The sequence below is a fragment of the Centruroides vittatus genome, unplaced genomic scaffold (assembly GCF_030686945.1).
Source record: "Centruroides vittatus isolate TY-2023 unplaced genomic scaffold, ASM3068694v2 contig_460, whole genome shotgun sequence".
NCBI classification, from domain to species: Eukaryota; Metazoa; Arthropoda; class Arachnida; order Scorpiones; family Buthidae; genus Centruroides; species Centruroides vittatus.
In genome coordinates this window covers 528,181-551,961 of record NW_027122256.1, presented here as the reverse complement: position 1 = coordinate 551,961, position 23,781 = coordinate 528,181, and the positions used below count along the sequence as shown (strand labels likewise).

At 29.5% G+C, this 23,781-nt stretch overlaps 1 protein-coding gene across 1 annotated transcript in view; it reads right to left on the bottom strand.

The window, feature by feature from the left end:
- Positions 1-1,936: 1,936 nt before the first annotated feature.
- Positions 1,937-23,781, bottom strand: part of LOC136977531 (centrosomal AT-AC splicing factor-like) — a 30,803-nt gene continuing 8,958 nt past the window's right edge. The window contains exons 5-9 of the mRNA XM_067273025.1: positions 19,908-19,973; positions 15,166-15,246; positions 11,149-11,290; positions 10,947-11,079; positions 1,937-2,062 (exon numbers count right to left, since the gene is read on the bottom strand). Coding sequence (XP_067129126.1) covers positions 1,984-2,062; positions 10,947-11,079; positions 11,149-11,290; positions 15,166-15,246; positions 19,908-19,973 — 501 coding nt within the window. The 3' untranslated portion in view covers positions 1,937-1,983. The remainder of the gene's footprint in view (positions 2,063-10,946; positions 11,080-11,148; positions 11,291-15,165; positions 15,247-19,907; positions 19,974-23,781) is intronic.

Sequence of the window (23,781 nt, the reverse complement as noted above, 5' to 3'; positions counted from 1 at the left end):
GTGAGATTAATCATTTATTTAAATTTTAAATGCACTATATCATAGAAGTAAAATTCCGTGTATAATGTATTTGCAACTCTGTAAAATATTTAGAATAGCTTCTATCAAAAAAAGCACACAATATAAATTTTAATGTCTTAGAATATTTCAGTTATACAAAGTTTGGAACAATGTTTCAAAATATTTGACATGTAAACTTGTACTGTCATATCAAACGTTTTATTTTTGAAATTTTGTTATTCATTTATGGTTTTCCCTATGAAAAAAACTTACCAATATGTATAAATATATTGGTAAGTTTTTGTAATATAACATTACAAACCTTTTACTAATGGTATAAATCTATACGTTCATTAAAAGGTTTATAGCAAGCAATGATTTTCGTAGAGAATGAGTTAGTATTTCAAATTCTCAAACATAATACAGTATATGGTAATTTAGATAGTATGATGCTTTATTTTACACCATTCACTATGAAATTCAAATGAAGAGGGTAATTTGATGATAAAACTCATTAACTATAATTCTAAATTTATTTTTAGGTTAAGAAAATGAATTTCATACTTACTTAAATGTAATAAAATGACAATTTTAATTTAGACTAACAATGTTTGCTATAGATGTGTTTTATGAATGTATACAATGAGAATTAATTTATAATAATTTGTAACAGATATAGAAATTAATTAATCCAAAAGTTTTCTATATATGTATATATATAATTTGTTTCTTATATATGATTTAAATTAAGTGAAAATATCAAATTTGATCATACAATTAATTTTATGGCTCTAATAGAGAACGATAATTAGTGTTAGTATAACTTTTATAATGCAATTTCTATATATTTAAGATAATGATAAATATAGATATTTTACCTAAACTGCATACATGTTAAGACAGGAAAACTCAGAGAGATAGACTCAAAATTAGTGTCAGTTGTTCCTTGTCAGTGTTTATACAATATTAAAAAAATTCTTGTGAGTGTTTATTTTGTGTGAAAAACAATTCTCATACATCAATTTTAAAGCAATTTTCTTTTATTATTTTTCATGAAGTGTCATGGAGAAAAGTATAAAAGAGAACAGAGTACTGGAGAATAGGAATCTTTAACAAAATTTAAAGTTTTATGAATTTTATCATTTGTAAAGTTACTTTAGGAGTTATGCTTGTCAAAATGATAAAATAAAAATGAATTTTTTTCCTTATAGAAATAAAAATTATGCAGTTATATATTGAACAGTACCATGCAAATTTCCACCACGAATGCAGTGAAAATCATCAAAAATATATGGAAATTTGAAAAGTGTTTGTTAATTTAGTGGTGTTAGTGTACAGATTAATAAATAATAGTAATACAATGTTTAAAAAATAATTTGCACTATATTGTTGTTTTAGAATAAAAAAAATTACTGGAACTGTTGATTAAAAAACAAAAAAAAATTGATTGTAAAAATGTCTTGTAAATTGTTAATAGCACACTAGTTGTTGTCAGGTACAGTCATAGTGAGAAGACTGAAATCAATATTTGGTGTTATATGAATAAAAAGAAATATTTATGTTATGAAAATTTATTATTATTTTAGCATCAAAGAAACAATTTAAGTTTTTGTAGAAATTCCGAAATAAGTTTTCATAACTAAAATTAACATGTGATAATGTATAGCCTATATATATAATGATGATTGAATATGTATTTGGTACTTTGAGAAAACATTTTGTTCTACACTTTGACAAATGTGTCTAAATTTGATAAATACCACTTTGAAATATGTCTAATTTGATTAGAATTGTGATAATTATGATATTGAATGTATTTATATTGTCATTTTAAAATGTGTTAATTTGTTTGGTAAACAGATCAACCAATAAATTGGTATTTTTGTAATCTTGTTTTTATTTTCATTTGTTTTATAAAGTAATTCATAATTATCAATATGATATAAACAATTTAGATTATAAATTTGTGACATGAAATAGTTTTTATTTTACTTTATCAAGATGTCTTTTTTTCTGATAACGTCTTTTCACTCTATTTAATACTTCTTTTCTATATTGATATCTGTAAAAAAATAAAAACAAACATTAACATATGTTACGTTACACTATTGAAGTTTGACTTTATTTTGATAAATCTTAAACAGATAAGAACATTAGTATTGTAGCAATATATGTTTAGTTATTTTGAAGAATACTAAAGTATTACAAATTTCTTCAATTTCAACTGCATTTGTGAAAAATTTGAAAGTTCTGTTAATAAAAGGGGAATTACTGCAAATAGTTTATCTTTCTATGTTTTTATATCAGAAAATTTAAGCAGTAAATTGTAATGAACTATGACTCTAATTAAAGAAAACATGGTAAGTTTGTACTGTACATTTCTATATTAAGAAATGATAATTCTTTTAACATTAAAGGATGTATTTGTAAGCAGTAATGAATTGAATATGCTGAACTCATGGAATTAGAATGAAATGGGAAATTTTTCGTTATTTCTTATGGAAAAGATATATTCTGATATTCAAATCATTTTTAGGAAAGTATTAAATTCAGGTAGCAGGATAGTATCCAAAATACAAGAAATATTTTATTTTCAGTGACAATAGTGTTGAAACTTATTCATTCTGGCAATAAAACAAGATAATACAAATAAACATGTGATGACCACAGTCCTATGGTGCAGTTTCATTTAATTGACATTTCAGCTCCAGTTTACAGAAATTGTCCCATGTTTCATCAATTGCAATAATCCAAGGAAGGAAGGATTCTTCTTTGTGCTTGAAAGGTCCTAAATGAATTTAAGCAGTTTCCATTCATTGCCATTTCTTGTAGCAATTTTGCACATTCCCAGTTTTTTTGTTACAATGTGATAAATACCCAAAGCTGCAATACTATAGGAAATAAGTGCCATCAATGATCAATTCCAAAGTCTCCAATAACCTCAAAATGGCTTCCACATGTTTGTCTGTTGCAGTGACTGGTTGTCCACTATCATGCATTATCTCACTATTCTCCTGTCTGCAATGAAAGTATTTGAGTTGTTGGACAACAGTATAATGTGGCAGTGACACATTGCCACATGCCTCATGCAAATCTTTGGGACACTGCTCATGCTTTTTCTCCACAAGCAACTTGAATTTTCACAAAATGTAGTTCTTGGCAGTAAATATTGCTTAGGATAGTAAAATAAACACTTAAATCTTTATGGCTAGGAAATACAAGAGAATGTCAAACAGAAGCAAAACAAAAAAGCACCAATGCATGCAATGGATAGAGATGCACTTTCACCAGAGAACTATGGATTTGGAGTTGTTGATATAAGACAAACTTTCAATTTTGTCTCTTGTTAAGTTAAAATAAGCTCTTCTGCTTTCTGACAAAAGCAGTTTATTTTTATGTCGCAGTGACTTTGATGCTTCTCTCTGTATTTAGATCCCCACTTTTAAGCCACTGATTTGATGCTGTCCTGTTTTGTGTATATAAAATAGAGCCACATCAGCTCTATATGCAGAGAGAGCTAGTTTTATGATTGCAATTCAAAACATTGTACTTCCTGTAGCTTCATGTTGCTACTACTATTTCAAAAACATTGACAATGATATCATCAACATACATCTTATCATATCATATCATATCATAGAAGGATTTAAACTGTTAGTGCAAACAAAATACATGAAAAGGTACAATAATGTTGCAAAAATAATACACAATTGCTCTACAGATACTGGTTTTCTTGATTGAAAAAACTGTATTACAAATATCATCCTTCTGATGTCCTTGAAAATGAAGAATGTAAATTATACTGGGACAAAAATAAGAACAGATAAAATCATACCACCAATAGGCCTGATAGCACACTCATTGAAAAGAAGACAAAACAGACAACTGTAATTGACATCACAATTCACTGCACCCATGCACCCAAAATGTGCAAAAAAGAAAAATTGCCAAAATTGATAAATACAAATAACTAGTAAACAAAATCAAAAACCTACCAAAACTGGAGAGAGTTATAGTTCTATAGGACAAGTATATATTGTTGTATTTGTTTATTCCATAGGATAAATATATGCTCTATAGGTATAATCCTGATAAGGCTTTCAGATGAATTTGGAAAATTAAATGTTAAACATTTATCTTATAATGTACTGTGAATACTAAAGTAACACAATGACAATTTTTAGAGAACCTGCATCTAATAATGATATTTTTATTATTAACTCACTTTCTAGTTGCCATCTTGTCATGGTAAAAGAACTCAGTAGTTTCAATGAGCCAGTGACATTATGCTTCCAGTCACTCATGCCAGTAAGGTCTTTGGGGAGAAATGAAACAGACTCACAAGCAGCATCTGTTTTCCCATGTCAAGGTCAACTGAGTTATAAACACCTGATTTACATATATTAGCATATCCACTTCTGTGGAAATAACAAAAAATGGCTGTTACACATTCACAGTATAATACTAGTTTGTTGCACAGGTTAACAAGATCCATGTTTGTGAGTTAGGCAGAGGCACACATTTGAAAAATGTGCCACAGTTTCCTTTGGCTACCAGTAATAAATACAGAACTGGTCCAAATGTGGCTACTTCACAAACACAAAACACATTCACTACGTCACTAACACACACCGACACATCCAAAGTGTTTCAGTAGTAATCCAACTGCTGACTATTAAGGCCAGCTAATAATGAATAAAACTTTTATTAAATCTGACTCCATTTGAGATATGACATGTGACCCCCTTCTCTCCTTCCATCGCTTGACCTTTAACTACTAAAATTTAATAGCTTCAATGCCCCATACAAAAAGTTTTGAAACTTCGCAGGGTTATTTTTGATTCATCCAGTCCTGACAAATAATGCAAAATGATGCCCACACAACCCACAGAAAATTTTGTAAGGGTTTTTGCTTTTTTGGGGCTCCTGAAGTGTCAAAACATTGAGAAATGTAAAAAACAAGAGGGTCAGAATTTGACCTATCCCATACTTTCTCTATTCTATAACAGTCAGGGAGGTGATGTGTTTTATATTATATTGTTATTTGTTTTGATATAAAATCAAGAAACTATTTAAATTTTTTTTTGCTAAATACAATCGACTCTGCATAAGTCGACACCCAGATAACTCGACACCGTAGGTTAATTAGTTAGTTTTCTGTGGTCCCAGCCAACTTAGGCCAGACTTACATAGGCAATAATGTTATTAATGTTAAAAAACTCGGTTTACTCGACATCGTTTAACTCATCACCACTAGATAAATCAACATACTTTTTCTGTTTCACACTTTTTGACGTCTGATAAGTCAACTCCCCTCCTGAAAAAATGAGTTCACACCGTACAATAAGCTGTGTGGTGTGAACTTATTTTTCAGGGGGAGTCAACTTATCAGAATTCTAAAAAGTGTGAAACAGAAAAAGTATGTTGATTTATCCAGTGGTGACGAGTTAAACAATGTCGAGTAAACCGAGTTTCTTAATGTTAATAACATTAATGCCTATGTAAGTCGGCCGGGACCACAAAAAACTGACTACGTAACCAATGAGTGTCGAGTTATCCGGGTGTCGACTTATGCGGAGTCGACTGTATAATGTTATTCATATTTCAGAAAATACTTTTCTAAAGCTACACCAACATTGTAGACTTTACAGCTAGATTTGCTCTAGCTAAAGCTCTCTATATAGTGTGGATGTTCAGGTGTGTCTACTTACAATATTTTAATGTCTATACCTAGCTGGATAGTATAGTACCTAGATTGGCATCTGATGTCCTGTTTAATCTAGTCAATTTCCAACCTGAGTGAAACTTTTTGGAGTGTTGCAACAAGGAAGTTACAGCCAGTTTTGCACCTATTCAATTGTTGGATATCCAACATCTGGTATGCTGCTGTTCTTTTTTCTTTGACACATATCTGGCTACCAGCTGGTTTAAACATTGAGTTCAGTTGTCCTTGCTACGCCAGTGCTATATATTCTCATACAACTATCAGATAGATCAGATAGATCATTTAAATGATTACAACTTCTGCACACCTCAACTTATCTGGTGCTGGATATCTGGCATCTGATACTGGACAACACTGAGATTTTGTCTGACTATACTCAGCTGTGTATCTGGTTGCTGGACAAACATGTGAATGCTCCCATAAGATCCCATATACTTCAAAATTGGATATCTGATGCTGGACAGTTTTATCTGGTATGTGTGATAAGACTGCCCAGCATTATTATGTGGATAAAGGAATTTCAATCTGTATATTGTATATCATCTTTGTTATATTCAATATTAAATTTATATATAAAGGCAGTTTGTGCAATGTCACCTAGCATTTCCAGAGTAGGATTTTGTTTTATTAACTGACAAATTTTGGGGAATTTTTGGGATGACTTTTTTTCATTTTAAAATGTTTGTTTTAGTCTACTAAAAAAAAAATCGACATCACGGAACTGATGAAATACGGTTTAAACATTGTGATCAAATGTGTTATTTTTTAATGAATAATTCTAAATGATTCGTATTGCTAACAAGGAGAGGGCCAGACATTCGAGACTCCGATTAGAACAAATTATGATGAGCATGTAGCCTTAAACACAAACAGCTTCTTGTCCAAATAATAGGAGCCACTTCTCAAACATTTACAAAAATTGGGTCACTAAAAGTTGACTGTTTACCTTATAAGTCTTCGAAAGTTTCATATCTCTGAGCAACGATAGATAAGATGCTAGGTACTGCAACTAGACAATAAAGTTCAAACCATTGAAATTTTAGTTTAGTTTAGTTTTGTTTTTTATGTGTAACATTATTATTATTTCTGACATTTATAGCATATAAAACAAAAGATTAAAACTTGTGACATCATTTCCTGTTTAGCAAAAACAAGTCTCTGTAGATTTAATCATTTATGTCGTTAAATAGAACTTTTATTTCTTCACATTTATTTTCATGTATTTTACATACTACGTCCTCACAAGCAAAAAAGCTTAGAACCTTACTGCACATAGATGAAAAGGACAATCTGATATAAAAATACAGTAGCATAGTCCAGTGTTTTATTTTTGAATTGTTAATATTAAAGACAATTTCTTCAAATGCTTCAAATGTCACATTGCTCATTACTATTATTATTTCTAAAATTTTCTTTCTATTTATTTTCATATTTGGTGGCAATTATTTATTGTGGCATTGTCACAACACTGGGCTGCATTTTTTAATCATATTGTTAATTTATTTACTTTCAAATACATGCTCTCAACCTCAAATTAGTAGTGTCTTGCCCCTGTACAACATACTTTTCCAGTAGCAATAGAGTTGTGCAGGTCATCTATCTAACTCCTTTCAGGGTAAAATTGTTGAACTAAAATACAAACTTCTGATTTGCATCGGAACTTTGTATTTTAATTGGGGCCTGCTTTCCAGAATGGTCTCAGCTTTCACATGACTACTAACTTGTTCATTAAGTTTTGTCGTTCAATAAGAGATGGCACTATTAGGTTCGTCGCTTTATTTCTCTAAAAATAGTACTACTTTTTTATGAACACATGTGAAGTTTCATGTAGATCTGTCAACTCATTCATATATGTACAGCTGTTCAAAGTTAACGTGTCACTGTATTTTTTTTTTACAATGGAAAAAATTGAATATCATGCAGTGATAAAATTCTTATTTTTGGAAACAAAACAAATTCATAAACAATTGTTAAAAGTGTATAAAGACTCTTCACTTTCAATTAGAACAGTAGAAAGATGGGTTGCTGAATTTAAATATGGTCGTACAAATCTCAAAGACAATCCATGTGAAGGACATCCAAAAAGTGCATCAACACCAGAAATCGTAGCAAAAATACAGCATATGGTTTTGGAACATTGTTGATTAACCAAAAGAGATTTAGTAGAAGCCCTAGTCTCATTAGGCAGTGTAAGCAATATTTTGGCTGAAGTTTTGGGTTACAGAAAGCTGTGCACACAATGGGTGCTGCATTCGCTAACAATGGAACAAAAACACATTCAAATGCAACTTTCTCCGCAACATTTGGAGCGTTTTAAAAAGGATAAAAAGGATTTTGTGCATCATTTCATCACTATGGATGAGACTTAGATCTACCACCAAGATCCTGAATCAAAACAAGAGACTAATACTACATTCACACACAATCCATGACTCACTTCGATCTCATTTACCTACAATCTGGATTGTGACTGTCGCTAGTCAAACGTTGTGCTGTTCGCACAGGCAGTCCACTTGAGAACAACTTGGCTATTACACGCAATGATAAAACTGACATAACTACGCAGTAAATCACAAACACCAACAAACAAGATGGAAGTTTTGGTTAGAAATAAATACAGTACTTTTTATTGCCATTTATCTCATAATAGACAGATGTCATTGTCTCTTCAAATACAGTATCTTTTTTTATTTCTCTGTCGATAGCCTGACACACATTCCTCTGCCATCTTGTATTTTCTTGCACGCGTGGGATTGTGGGATCTCTCTTATGACTGGATCTAGTTTCAAGAACTCTCTTGAGTCAATCGCAATTGAACCTCGTTTCAGTTGAGATTGAAATGGTCGAGGGAGATCGCACCAGGGCATAGTGGCCAACCTTGGTCACAATCTAGATTGAAATACTCGGTGTGAACAGGGTATAAGGAGTGGTGTGAACCTGGTATTTCAGCTCCAAAGTGAGTTAGGGTCCAGAAATCAGCCAAGAAGGTGTTAGCATCAGTTTTTTGGGATGTGAAAGGAATTTTGTTCATGGATTATCTCCAAAGTGGTAAAACAATAAACGCAGATTATTATTGTAACCTTTTGGACCAGCTGGATGTAAAAATTCGTGAGAAAAGATCTGGTTTACAGAAGAAAAAAATCATTTTACATCAAGACAATGCATTTCTCACACAGCTCAAAAAACCATTGCAAAAATCAGTAAATTAAAGTATGAACTGTTGCAACATCCACCCTATTTGCCAGTTTTAGCTCCCTTTGACTTCTGGCTGTTCTCACATTTCAAAAAATTCATGTGTAGGAAATGATTTTCATCGAACGAAGAGGTAATAGCAGCCATGGAAGCATATTTTGACAGTCTTCCGGATTCTCACTTCAGGGATGGAATCCATAAATTAGACCTGTACTGAAGTTCAAGGAGATTATATTGAATAATAAAATGTATTTCAACCATAAAATCGTTTTTCTCTTATTGAATGGCAAAACTTATTGAACAACCTGGCAAGTCAGGATAGACAGACAACAGTAGGAATTCATAAGTCTAAATATTATTTTAATGCAAATTTCAGTGATGCTTTGGACTTGTCCAGAGACTCATACAATTTTCAAAAATTGTAAAGAAAAAAAATAAAAGCTAGAAATAATTTTTTTGTATGAAAATGCAATGCAAACTTAAAAACAATAGAAGAATGTAAGTTCTAAGATCGATCATCCCCAGTTGGGGGATCAAATTAAACATCAATTCTGACTTCTCCCGCAATCTAAGCTGATGTCTCATTACACTTATTAACGAGTGATCAATCTCTTTGGTTGCTATTCCTCATTCTTGCTTTCTATTGAAATGGATCAAGGATAGAAATTAATAAAAGCATGGGCATTCAAGAACATGATGGCTTCTTCTCCCAAATGTTCCAAGTGTCAGACCAATTGTTGTGTGTGTGTGTGTGTGTGTGTGTGTGTGTGTGTGTGTGTGCTGTGCTCATCTTCGCCTCCGTCTCTCGTTCTCAGATCAACATCTTTCCATCACTGGAAATCAATCGTATTGTCCCGGAGAGGTCAAGGGAACTGTCATTTGCAAACCAGGAACACTCCTTCATTTGGGACTATATTGGAAAGGAGAGGATGACCCAGAGGCTGCTGCCAACTTAGAAGCTTATAGGATTTCTGCCATCTTGGAAGTTCTTTTGTGTCAAATAAACGGTTTCTTGTAACCATAGAGTTTATCTAGGTATCAATCGCACCGACATCCAACCCTCTCGACCTCTTGTCAGTCCTGACCACCATGTCCCCATCAGAGACCTGATAATTGCAGCCCAATAATAATGTTACACATAAAAACTAAGCTAAAGTTTCAAACGTTTGAACCTACATCGTCTAACTTTAGTGCCTAGCATCTTATTCACTCAACTATCACCACTCTTGGATATGAAACTTCCAAAGACTTATAAACCAAACAGTAGATTTTCAAATGCCCATTTTTTGGAATCACTTGAGAAGTGTGTTCTGTTATTTGGACAAGGAACTGTTTGTGTTTAAGGCTACGTGCTTATCAAAGTTCCGTTTGAATCAGAGACCCGAACATCTGGTCCTCTCCTTGTGACAGTTTAATATGTTACTTTTGCTTTCCAGACATCAAACTGATAAGGTTACCAGCACCTGCATTAATTAGTAAGTAAAAGTGGTGCAGATAAATAATTTGAAGTGGCAAAAAAAAGTTAAAAATTGGGAAAATGGTGGCAATATTTTTAAATTTTCCAGAGCGATCTCTGACAATGCATAATCTAATATTAAAAAAATTGTGATTAAGTCACAGCAGTTATATGAAATGTAATGTATTAATGAAGAATAATGGTCATAGATAGTTTAGGTTATAAATAGTCATAGGTTAGGTTACTAGGTCATTAGGTTATAAATAAATGGTCATAGGTTATAAATAAAAAATAACTAGACTAACTTAAAATCATGTTGTAATTTTGATCAATTATTTTCTAATAAGCCTCATTCCACTATGATTTTCAGTTAATACTATCTGGCAGTTAGAAACAGAATAGAGTTCTTGAATTAACATATAAAAATGAATGTTTAATTTTTCAAAATAAATCTAAGATTATAATGTGTAATAAGTTCTTGGAAAATTTTTAAATTTGTATGATCTTTAGAATTAAAAATGTAATTATTTAATACCTACAGAGAAATGAATAGATTAATTTACTACAAATTACCTTGATTGCAATCTCCGACTATTATTCCATACACGTCCAAATGAAGGTAACCAATTGGCTGAAGTTTTAGCATTATGATCAAAATTTACTCCAACTCTATTAGGATTAAGATGCTTCTTTTTTTCTTTGGTCACTGATAAAATCAAAAATAAATTCACACAAAATTTTTAAATATTCTATTAAATAAAATTCTTATACTTACAGTGATTTAGAAAATCATGTTCTGTTGGACCTATCACAGACTGTGAAGTATGACCAAATTTATTCAACCTTTCAATTTTCTTTTCTTCCCATAACCAAGGTGGTGTAGCATTTGAAAATATATTTCCTGTTTTGATTTCCACCTAAGTATAATAAAAGAATTTAATTAATTTTCAAAGATTAGATATAAATTAGTCAGTCTATTAACAAAAAAAAGATTATTTAAATCTTATAACAAATAATAAAAATCAGCTTACTTTTTAAGCAGATAAGAAATATGTAAAGATAAATATTTCAGAATTTTCCTGGTCTCTAGATTAGACTAGGTGATTTCAAGAATATAGTGCATAGAATAGTGCTTATTGTTATTATTAATATTATAAAACTGTTAATAATTTTTCAGATTGTTTGAAAGTTTTAAATTCTTAAGTAACAAAAATAAAATAAATTTTTTAAAATAATGCATACTAAATCAGAAGATATACAAAAAATATAAAACATTTAATCTGAGCCTCTTTGAATTAGATTTGTGACTTTATCTGATTAAATCTATAGACTTCTCAGATCTCATATTAATCTAAAATATATTAAAAGTAGCAATAGATAACTTTTTAACAGTCCTATACATTTTAGAAACACTTTAAATACAGGCAAAATTAAAAAGATTTCATCCTATGTATGTTCTAAATTCTCCTATCTCTCTTCTACTTAAAAAAAATGTAATTCTCATAAACAATTCTCCTTCAATTCTGTAATTCTGTTTCTGGAAAGACCTGTATGTATATAATTTAATTTAGTCTCACATTAATTACTGTACATTATACCTACTTCTAATATAAAAAAGGATTTACTTATAAAAGATAAAAATGAAATATACTAAGTAGCAGAAATACAGAAGTTATAAGTTTCTAGAAACTAATCATTTTTATTTCAGGAATATGTATATTATACATCACTAGATATATGCTTTGGCAGAAGCAAACCTTATGAGAAAAAAGTTATATCAGATGAAGACTCTTTAAATTTGTTTTCATCTAAAATAGTTCTAATAAGATTATCAATAAGTTATTTATTGCTACTTCTAATGTTTCTTTGATCATTCAACCAATACAAGATGCAAAAGATGCATTAAATCTGCAAATCTGAACCTTATCTGCTATGGGAGTCGTGTGTATCTCGAGCATGGTCAGACTTAACAATGATTTTGCTCATTATTAGCATTTACAACTTTTTTCAAAACTCATCCCTACCTTCAAAACTAAGCTTTTTGCCATTTTATTATATTTTTAACTATGATAACAGATGATGCCACTAAAATTTTAAATGTTACAGGAAAAGTTGAGCAACTCATTGCCGGTTAATTTTTATGACGTTTACATCAACTTGTTTTAGAAATAATATATAACTTTTTATGAATTAAAATGTGAAAATTGTATATATTTATAACAATCTGCATATGATGATGTTTGTTTGTTCACTATGCACTTTTACAGCATTTGACCAATTGGTCTGAAATTTAGCAGTTATGTTAATACAATTCTAACTTAGATATTGTCATAGATACATCCTACCATCCCAAAGTACTGTTTTCATTTTTATATATAAATCAATAAAACATATATTGATTTACAATTTCTCTATAACTTTCTATCTATAGCAGCATCTATTAGCATAAAATAAAAAATAGTAATATCATTTTTAAAAAATGCCTAGCTGTAATTTTTAATCATATTTTTAATTTAAACTAATTGGGATTTCTGTATCTGGTCTAGATTGTAGTAGTGTTTTGCTCGTGTAAATTGGGCAAAACACTAATCCTGATAACAAATGAGTAATGCCAGTCGTCTAACTAATTCTGTTCAGAGAAAAATTTGGAATTAAAATCATGAAATTTCCAGGTACACTGGAAGTGTGCATATATTTAATTGGGCCCTACTGTCCCGGCCCTTTCCATATGTGATCTCAATTTTTATGTATCTAATTCCACTCTTGAGGGACAAACAAAGGACAGACAGATTGACAATAGTGGGAACATATAGGTCTACAAAAATTGCAGCCCAATGAAATGTTACCAAACTACTGTAAGTGTTAAATGTCAAAGAGGATAGTCTTCAGAGTAGAATAACACAATAACTTTGTCATCTGACCCACTTTCAAGAGGAAAGACAGCTTTTGTTCAGAAAATTTTAAAACAATTTGCAATTTGTTGATATTAACAGTGGGGAGTGGTTTTCAGCTCAAATGACATGCTCCTGCCAAAGTAATAAACTTTTACTACTCTAACCTTGAAATGGAATCCCAATTACAAAGAAAGCTGACTTCAATTCTTGAAACTTGAGACAATTTACAGCAAAGTAAAACTAGATATGTTTATTTTATTGCTTTTTGGGATCAAATTACAATAAAAGCATAATAAACATTAGAAGAAACAAAAATTACATAAACAATGATACAATTGTAGTTTCTGATATTGAGATGGCTGCAATTTCAAAATTTTAGAATAACAAACACTTGCAACAAATGTAAAAATAATGACATGAGCAAAGATTAGTTTTATTAGCTTACATCAATACAAAATTCCCCTTTTAATCATTCCCACCACCCTTCATTATTGCACAGAATGAAGCAATCCATTTCAAACCAATGGAATTACAGGTAGAAATGATGTAAAGTCAAATGAATGACTTAAAGGTATCGCCTACCTGTGACACAACGGTAAATACTTTATTGGGCAGATGTGTACATGTAAATATCAATCCTAAACCTCTGAGCTATTGACATGACACAAATTTAATGCAATATTATATTTCTTACAAAGCAAGTTTGTTGCTACATAAGCAGATAAGTAAAATGAAAATAGATTGCTCAATTATTTATTGTGGCATCGTCATAATGCCAAGCTGCAATTTTTAATCATATTTTTAATTTATTTAATTTAAAATATATTCTCTCCACCTCAAAAAAAAATTAGTAGCTGCTTGCCCCTGTACATCATACTTTTCCTTTAACAACAGAGTTGTATAGGTCATCTGTTAACTGCTTTCAGGGGAAAAGTTTTGATTTGAAATAACATGACTTCTGGTTTGCATCAGACATTCTTATATAGTTAATTAAGCTCCTGCCCCTAATGTTCCCATATTTGGTCTTAGATTTCGACTATCTATCTCTGTTCTCGAGATTAAAGAAAGACAGATGGACAAACAACAGCAAGATATATAAGTCTACAATTTTTTTAAATTGCAGCCCAACTAGTTGATTTAGGAAACCAAACTATTTATTGTGAAATATTTGAGTCTTACTTTAGGCATATTCAACATACACTTACAAGAAAATTTGATTTTAAAAAAATAATTTCAAAAAAATATATGTAATAAAAAACTTCTAAAATTTTGGAATCATTCTCAATCAGATTATGATAGTAATGCAAAGTTTATTTTAATTTTTACATTCTTTAGTTGCATTGCATATTGATTAAAACACATGCAAAGATTGCAAGACATAAACCTTTGGTTTTATTTAAAAAATATACAATGGCATATTAAATAGTAATAATTAGGCAATATGCATTTCAGATTTTTCCTTCTTATGTAATCCCTCATCAGTTGCCATTTTTGTTCTATTCAATGCTTTCTTTTTAACCAGTCAGTCAACACTTTATAGTGCAAACATCTAAAAAAGTTACAACAGTTTACTAATACTGTCATAAACACATCCTTTATTCATACAAAAGATAGGAAAATCATTCTTTATACATCAACAAATGAATTTGCAATGCAGCTAAAGAATATAAGAATTAAGTAGTAAAAAAAAGTTCTTCCAAGAGAACAATATTTACTTTCAAACTTGTTATTCAGTAGAAAAAACATTATTTATTCTGTTAGATGAGAACAAGAATACAAGAAAAAATACTATTACTGTGGATGTGATGTTATTAATTCTTTATAAAATTATAATATGATCTTTTTACCAAAATAAAAAAATTAAAATTTATAAAATAGAATAAAAAACAAAAACATACCTGCATTCCATTTGAGTTCCACTGTGATTTAAATGAACCTGGTATATTTGTACTTTGATCATTATAACCAAATACTGTTAACTATAAGGCATTCAGGAAAACATTCATGAATATCATTAAACTTTATAAAATACTTGAAAAGATACAGAAGATAAAAAAATATTATTATTATATATAACAAAAAATGTTGTTTTTAGAAATATGTGATTATTGGCTTAATTTTTAAATATCTGTAATATATTTAAAGATTAAACATTTTTGAAATTTGCATTCTTCATATAAGAAATTTTATAAAATTTTCAAAAATGTATTTTATTTAATATTCTTAAGTTTTAAAACAGTTCTGAATATTAATAAATTTAAACAAAAACCATTTTAAGAAGTTTAAAAAGACTCTTGAAGATGAGAAACAAAAAAATCATTTTAAAAAATACCATTTTCTAAAAGCAAGCTTATAATTAATTTGAAAAAAAATTGAGTTATATAAGTTACAAATGTATTTTTCATTAGTGTAAAGTACTGTAATTTGAATTTTTTTATATCATTTGTTATAACAAAAATGGAAACTATTTTAACAGGAAATAATATACACAGAGGTTTCTCTTGGTTGCAAAATCTGATAATTTCGAAGCAAGCTAGTGAATTTAACTAAGAGTAAAATCAAAAAATTTAAAGTTAAGCTAATTCTTTTCATGTTTAAAAAATCATTTTTAAGTATAGTAAAAGTAAAGATATTTGATGGACATTGATATGTGTCCATACAAATGTTAAACAAACTTGGCACCATTTTAATAATGATAACGATATGAACTAAGCAGTAAAATTATCACTATTGATATATATGTATTATATAAAATAACTACTTAATTGTGAGACAGGTCAAAATTTTCTTAATCCATTCAACACAAAATAAGCTTGTATTCAATGGATTAAGACTGGTTTTGCTTTACAAATTTTTCACCACTAAATTCTAGTCTGAGGGATAAAAGAATTTATCATCGAGGTACATAGGAAGAAGAAATTGTTAGTGCTTCAAGAGTTAACATCATATAAAGATTCTTTTTAGACTGTATCATTTACTGTGTTTAATTCTATTTTGGATACTAAACACTCAAATCAGTTAGATCTACAGATATGGGCTCTATATTACTATAAAAAGCAAATATCTTTTCAAAAAATAATGATTAAATAATTTTCATGTACTTAAATTTTATATATAACATCCTAGAGGATATTGTTAATTAATTTATTTTTAATGTATAGTGACTACTCATTTTGATAAATTGAACTCAAAAGAAAGACATGGGCTCTATAGTGCCTGATAATACAACTGAAACAGAAAATGATGTAAGGCCAGGAACAAACATGCGTAAAATTCAGCGTAAAATCTAGCATAAAACAGAAAACGTAGAAATTTTTCTGAAATTTTGGCTGAAACAGAACTGAAAAGAGTAGAGCATGTCTCTACTTTTTACGCCGTAAAATTTTTATGCCAAAATTCCTCCAATAAAGAGAAGTCTTTTCTGTGACGTCAAAGTGGACATGTGGTTTTTATTCTAACAATGGTAGCAACAAGGGTTAACAACCCTACAATTGTGACAGTCTCGAAAAAACGAAAAATAAATGAAATAGAGGAGTTTATCAAATCCGTTCGACCACATCTGTGTCATGTATAAAGACATTGTATTTAAACAATGTTTATGGATGGCTATAGGTGTGAAATTTCAAACAACAGGTAGGTCTAGTAGAATCGATATATAGGCCTAGTATTTAGATCACACGGTCTTTAGTTGAATTCGGAATACAAGTCTATTAATTTAAACTTTCTATATTATAGCAGAAGAAGCAAAGAAAAAATGGAAGGTACAAAGGAATAGATAGCCTATATGAGAAGAAAAAATTAATAAAATTAGCACTGTTAGTGGCAGTGGTGTTTCCTATTCGGCCAGAATTTTTATGTATGTGTGTTCTGGCATAAAAGCATAAAAAAGAAACTGAACTGAAAGCTGATTTCTGATTCAGTTTTCTGCCACATAATTTTACACGTGTGTGTTCCTGGCCTAACTTCTGGCTTTTATGCTTTCAGCTTGGCAGAAATTCAGCTGAAACAAGTATGAATACAGATTAATTTTTCTGGTTCTGTATAGAATTTCAGTTATATAATGCTTTATGGATGAAATTATAAGTGACATCAGCAAGCTGAAAGAAATCTCATTAACCTCAGCATTTACAAAAATGACTTAATTCAGCATTGCATTCCTTTTATAGATATAATTGACAGGAACACCAAAGTCACTAGTTTTTTGCTTTTTAAATAAGAGATTTTAACAATTCCTGCTATGTATTGCAAATTACCTGATTTCATTTTCAGCTAGCTTAGTCAAAACAAAAATTAAACTAAAAAGAAAATTACTTAAATTTCCATTTCCATTATTAGTTTTTTTTTCAGATAATATGAAATATAGGTCTTTAAGGGAATTAAGTTTTTTGTATTCTATAAAGTGATAAGCTTTTATCTAATATATCATTTTATCTGCTTTTTAAAACTCCTCACAAGAATAACAGAACAAGGATGAATCATGTACAGTGGAATAAAATAAAATGACCATCAACTTAATTAGAAATTATAAAGCAAAGGTTAAAATGAAAATGCAAAACTTGAAATTTCAGTTTCGGTAAAAACTTTTTACAAGTCAATTTTTGACTCACTATGTTTTATACAATAGCCTTCACAATATCACTCATTCAATTATAACACACTTTTTTTCCTTTCAAATATGTAAGTGTTTTAGCCAACATTTTTAATTGGTTGCCATTGAATTTCTACTGGCAAAAATATACAGGGTGAGTCAAAATTATGTGAACACTATTTGAGAGAAAGCATTTACTCAAAGTTTGTGTTATACAGAGTCTTAATATGACCACCAGCATGAGTAATGCACTCAAACCAACGTTCAACAGTACAATTTAGTGCCAGAACACACATTTCTGGGGAAATGTTGGATATCACACCTTTTATTCTGTCCTTGAGGTCTTCAAGGTCTCTCACTTTTGTACTATACACACGCTCCTTTATCATACCCCATAACCAGAGGTCACAGGTTGTGAGATCCAGAGATTGGGGAGACCATAACAACGGTCCGTTGTGACCAATCCAACGCTTTGGGAACATTTGATCAAGATAAAATGAAACAAAATTAAGTTGTTTCATTAATAATGTTTAATAAAAAATTAAGATTGTTCACGTAATTTTGACTCACCTTGTGTTATCTTATTCAAATCATTGAAACTACCATAGCATGAAATACGACCCACAAAACAGTAAATCAATAGGATGATCAAAAACAGATAAAATAAATGGATAGATACATCAGTTATATCACACCACCTGATATATTGTAATGCTATGGTATAAAAACTGAGAGTCGAGTTGGATGAAAAAATGATAATTTATGCATCAACTGGAATCCTGGTATAAACCATGATTTGTAGTTACTCCCATTTGATGCATATTAACTCATATTATTTAATATTTATCTATTTTGTTAAATTAGTTAATAGAATTATAAATAAAAGAGCCAACTTTTTTAAGCCAGCAGAAAATTATTTTGACTAGTCCTTTTGATCTAAACACAGATCATCATTAGGTCTATTTATTAACTAAAATGAAATATATATTCAAATATACTGGAACAAATTAAGAGTTTAAACATTTTAAAAAATAAGTGTCATTAGATAGATATTCATTTATTATATATATCTGACAATGATTTGTATTAAGACTGAGTTCTAGTCAAATAAAATAATTTTCTACTAGTTTAAAAGGTTGGCTCTATTATTCTAAAATACATAATCAGTTATATTAAATAATTGTCTTATACAAACAATTATACTTAAATTTATTTCATATTTTTAGTTCAAAATTATTTTAGACTGAACAAACATAAGCTGAGATTTACAAATTACAAGTATAAATATTATAATGTGGATAAGTTGAGAATAGCTTCAAAAATTTAAGCTTAATTTTGAAGATTGATAAAAGTAAGTTAACTGTACATAAATAATTTGATTCCTTCTTAATTCCAACTATAATTTTATTGAAACTAAATAAGTATAAATTCTTTTGTCTCCCAGGAGCCATAACTGATCCTTTCCTAATCTCAGCTTTAGTTTATTTCAGCATTAAGGAATATTTATGTTATTTTGTATTTATGAAAATATCATACAACATAAATCCTTTGTAATACATATTTCAACAATTCTTCAAAACTACATTATTAATAACATATTTAGAAAAGTTTTCTAAATATTATTGTTTTAATAATACAAAAGTGCAGTTAAAAATAAAGTTTATTTTATAATAAAAAGTTTTGAAAGTTGTATAACTTCAAAACACAAATTCAAATTTAATTTAATTTATGAATATTGATAAAAATTTTAAATGTTTAAAAACAATAATTGTTAAATTTTAAAAATAAATTTAGGAATAACGTAATTTATGAATTTTGATGATAATTTTTAATAGAAATTTATAAAATTTCAATAAACAAAAAATCAATATTTTCATATGCTAATAATATTTCATTAATAATAATAATAATAATAATGTTTTTGATGTATGACAGTAAAATTATTATAAAAAGAATACTGAAAAATTAACGATAATTAAGAAGATTAAATTTACAAGTAAACAATATAATATAAAGTGGATACAATAAAGTATATGACGACCACCAACAGACCTCTGAGTAAGCATTTTCTACAGTTCTCCGACGCTCCACTTCTACGTCACGTATTTTTTGGACACACTGTAAATAATAATAAATTTCAATCAGCTTGTTATATTAACTAAAGATTTACGTTGTTTTAAAATATTTTTTGGTATACATTTTACTATATACAGGGTGATTCAAAAGTCACAGAAATTTTAACAGATTAATAACTCACAAACTTTTACAGTAAGATGATGCGGTTTTCACAGAAATGCCTAGAAAGAAGAAGGATATTTTAGGTGTAATAAAAATTTTAGTACCAAAATAGTTACATTTCTTGCCATAGATGGAGCTGTAGCATTTGGAAATTTGTTAACATAAGAATAAAAAAATAAAAATGTTCGTAGTGTAAGCTCTAGTAACAACTACATAAATTATGTAATCTTACCAAGCACCATTGTAAAATTTTTTTAAAATGTTCCCGTTTACACGGTCTAAAACAGTACACTAATTCTTTATAACACAACAACAACAACAAATTTGAAATTTAATTTCTCCACTAGTGAGTAACACTCTGACACTCCACATGCGAGCAACACTCAGAAACCCGACAATTAATTTAATAATCACAACACTGCTTCTTTACCAGCCACACAGCTACACACACTCGCCACACAGCACTGACCGGACACACCAAAAGGAATGCACCATTTCTCCCTCTCTAGGCAGGAAAATCTCACGCATTCTTAAGTCTACAGTTACATAACACACCTGACACGTGCGACAGAGCTGTGGACTGTACATCAACACTCGATAACATAAACATCTGAAATGTGTTACAATTTTGTTTAATCGTATATCGAACTTAACGGCCATCTACGGCAAGAAATAAAAATTTTAATACCAAAATAGTTACATTACACATAAAATAAATCCTGCTTCTTTCTAAGCATTTCTGTGAAAACCATATCATCTTACTGTAAATAGTTTGTGAGTTATTAATTTTTTTAAATTTCTGTGACTCTTGAATCACCCTGTATTTGATGCATCACGAGAAAAAAAATAAATGAAACATAAAAATATTTGCTTTGCTCTTAATAGACATGCAAAATTCAATAAAAAGCAAACTACATTTCTATACTATATGGCTCAAATAAATAATTAAGATCATAAAAATTTAAAAATACTGCAGGAAATCAATATTTTTACAAATTTGTTAAATATAAATTGAAAATCAAAAAGTTTGATAGTTTTTCTTCTTTTTGATAAGAAAGAAACAAATTAATTAAATTATTTTTCAATAATTTATAAATTAAATCAACCTTTCCAGAGCTTGTTGGTTGAGAAGACAATAATACAGAGTAATTTCAGAAGCTTTCCAATATGCAGTTGAGTATATGTGGTGTGTGTAAAAAGTTCAGTGAACGTTGGAATAAAAACAACAAAACAAAAGATATTGTACATAGAATAGGGTCTTCAAAGTACTCTTCATGAGTCAACATATTTGTGACAGCATTTGTAAAGCTTCTGGAAACAGATGGAAAAGTCTTATTTGTGAATTGCTTTAAGAACTGCTATCACACAGACCTGAATTTCTGATATACCTGAGAATCTTTAATGATCCCAATGAGGTTATTAAAAGATCTCATTTTAACATCTCTACAAATCTCTGAAACAAAATAGTCCGCAAGTGCAAGATTGGGGAATGAAATAGATACCGTATATCTTGGCAGATAAGATGATAGTTGAATCATAAAATAGGCCCTGAAAATCTGGAGTCATCTTATAGGACAGATACAAAAAAAATTAGATTGAAATTAAAACCATTATAATAAAATGGACAAACCGTAATTATTTACTAGTAGAGAGTAGAGTATGTCCACAAAATAGAATAGGCCATACAATGTTTTTGTGAATAGTCAAGGTCATTACCCGATTGCCCGAATCACTGTGAATGTTTGCAACAATCACAAGGCAGTGCTGCCAGATGCAAGGAAATAAAATTTGATGTTCTTTCAAAGAAATTACGAATAAGACAATTCCGTATATGCCATACAGTGTTATTATTCAGATGATGATCGCTGATCTAAACTAAATTCATAGGCTGTTGATAGTTTGGGGGTCATCTTATAGGACAGATATATGCTAAAACTATAAAATTTCAATATACCTTGTCTTATCTGCCAAGATATATGGTAATCAAAACTGTCATACCATGCTGAGCTAAGAACTGACACAAGGATTGCATAGTGAGATATCATATTGGTGTGCAGCAAAATCCACTTGCCAGTCTCGTGAAACTCAGCTGTACGTGCTGGATGTGCTCCAACAAATGTTTCAGAACTTCCATGTTGTGTCACTGTTACATTGTTCTTTGATATCACCTCTCACACAGACTGTGCTCAAATGACTGTGGCAGAAGCCCGCTTGTAAACATGCATATTCCACACTAGGAAGCATTTCAAGACGTGTCACTGGATGTCGGTACACATTTTCAAACTTGTCTCATGTATTGCATTCAAGATATCCTAACATTCACTAAACTTTTGAGACACACCATGTATATAAATGAATATACAATCAAACTCCCAATAATATCTGCCTCTAATGGCAACACTATTTTTTCAGAAACATTTTCCTTTGAACAAAAAAGTGATCAACATAACTTCCAAACAATAATCACTCCTAACAATGGCTCCAGCCAATAAAAGTCTTATTTTTAACCTCTCACCACCAGCCACTGCCCTGAAAATGACTTGCAGAAAATAATAATGCACTGGACAAAATTAATCATTATCAATAAGTTATACTTTGAATAGTTCAGCTACTGGTTTCTTGTATGGTTTAATGAACTGAACAGTAAATGTAAAAAGTAAATTTTTCTTAAAATCATTAAATAAATATTCAAATATTTGAGATTTGGTTGACATTTGAATTTAAGAAGTGATATTCACTCATTTTCACTGACAACTTTTAAAATTATCAGTTTTTTTGAAAAACACAATAAATGTTTATTACTTTTTAATAGAGAATAGAAAAATATAAAAAATTAGAGATTTCATTTGAAATTTTAAAGTTGGCATTCACACCCCCATACAGATGGGGATGGACAAGAATTAAAAAGGTCCCTCAGAAATATTACACTTTTATTCTTTTCAATTTTTTTTTATTAGAAGCATACTTTATGAGTTATTTACTTCTAAAACCAATAAAACACACTGTATAATATTTTGAAATGAGATTAACAAGATAAAACTTAAATATTGAAAATGTAAAACTGTATCAAACTACAGAAAATGAAAGCATCAAGTATAAACAACCAATAACTCGATTATTTGATAAATTCCAAACGAACTGCCAGTTTGTATCAGGCTGGAATATGGCTACTATCAACAATTAAATACCAAATAATTTTGTCTAGAGGTAGACAATTATGCTATATCTTTTGATAGATTTAATAATTATAAATAAATTTCTAAATTAAATATTAATTACTAAGTTCTGGAAGAAAAGGATTGCCTGTGGCACAATTCAAACCTGCAACACCCACATTACTGATAACACATCTGCACAGTTTATAGATGTTGTGGGTTTAAGTCTACAAATTAATTTATTTATAATTACTAAATTTATCAAGACATGGCAGTACAACTGCCTACCTCTAGGCTAAATTACTTAGTTTTTTAATTATTAATAGCAGCCATATCCTAGCCCAATATAATCTAGCAGTCTGTTTGGCATTTAAAAGCATCAAATAGAAAAGAAGTATTTATCTTAAAAATTTAACAGATTCATGTGAATAATTGTAAGATAATTTATGTCTTTCTTAAAATGAAAAATGTTCTAACTAAACTAAATTTTTTAATTTCTATTTTAGTATGGAACAAATACTGTGGCAAATACA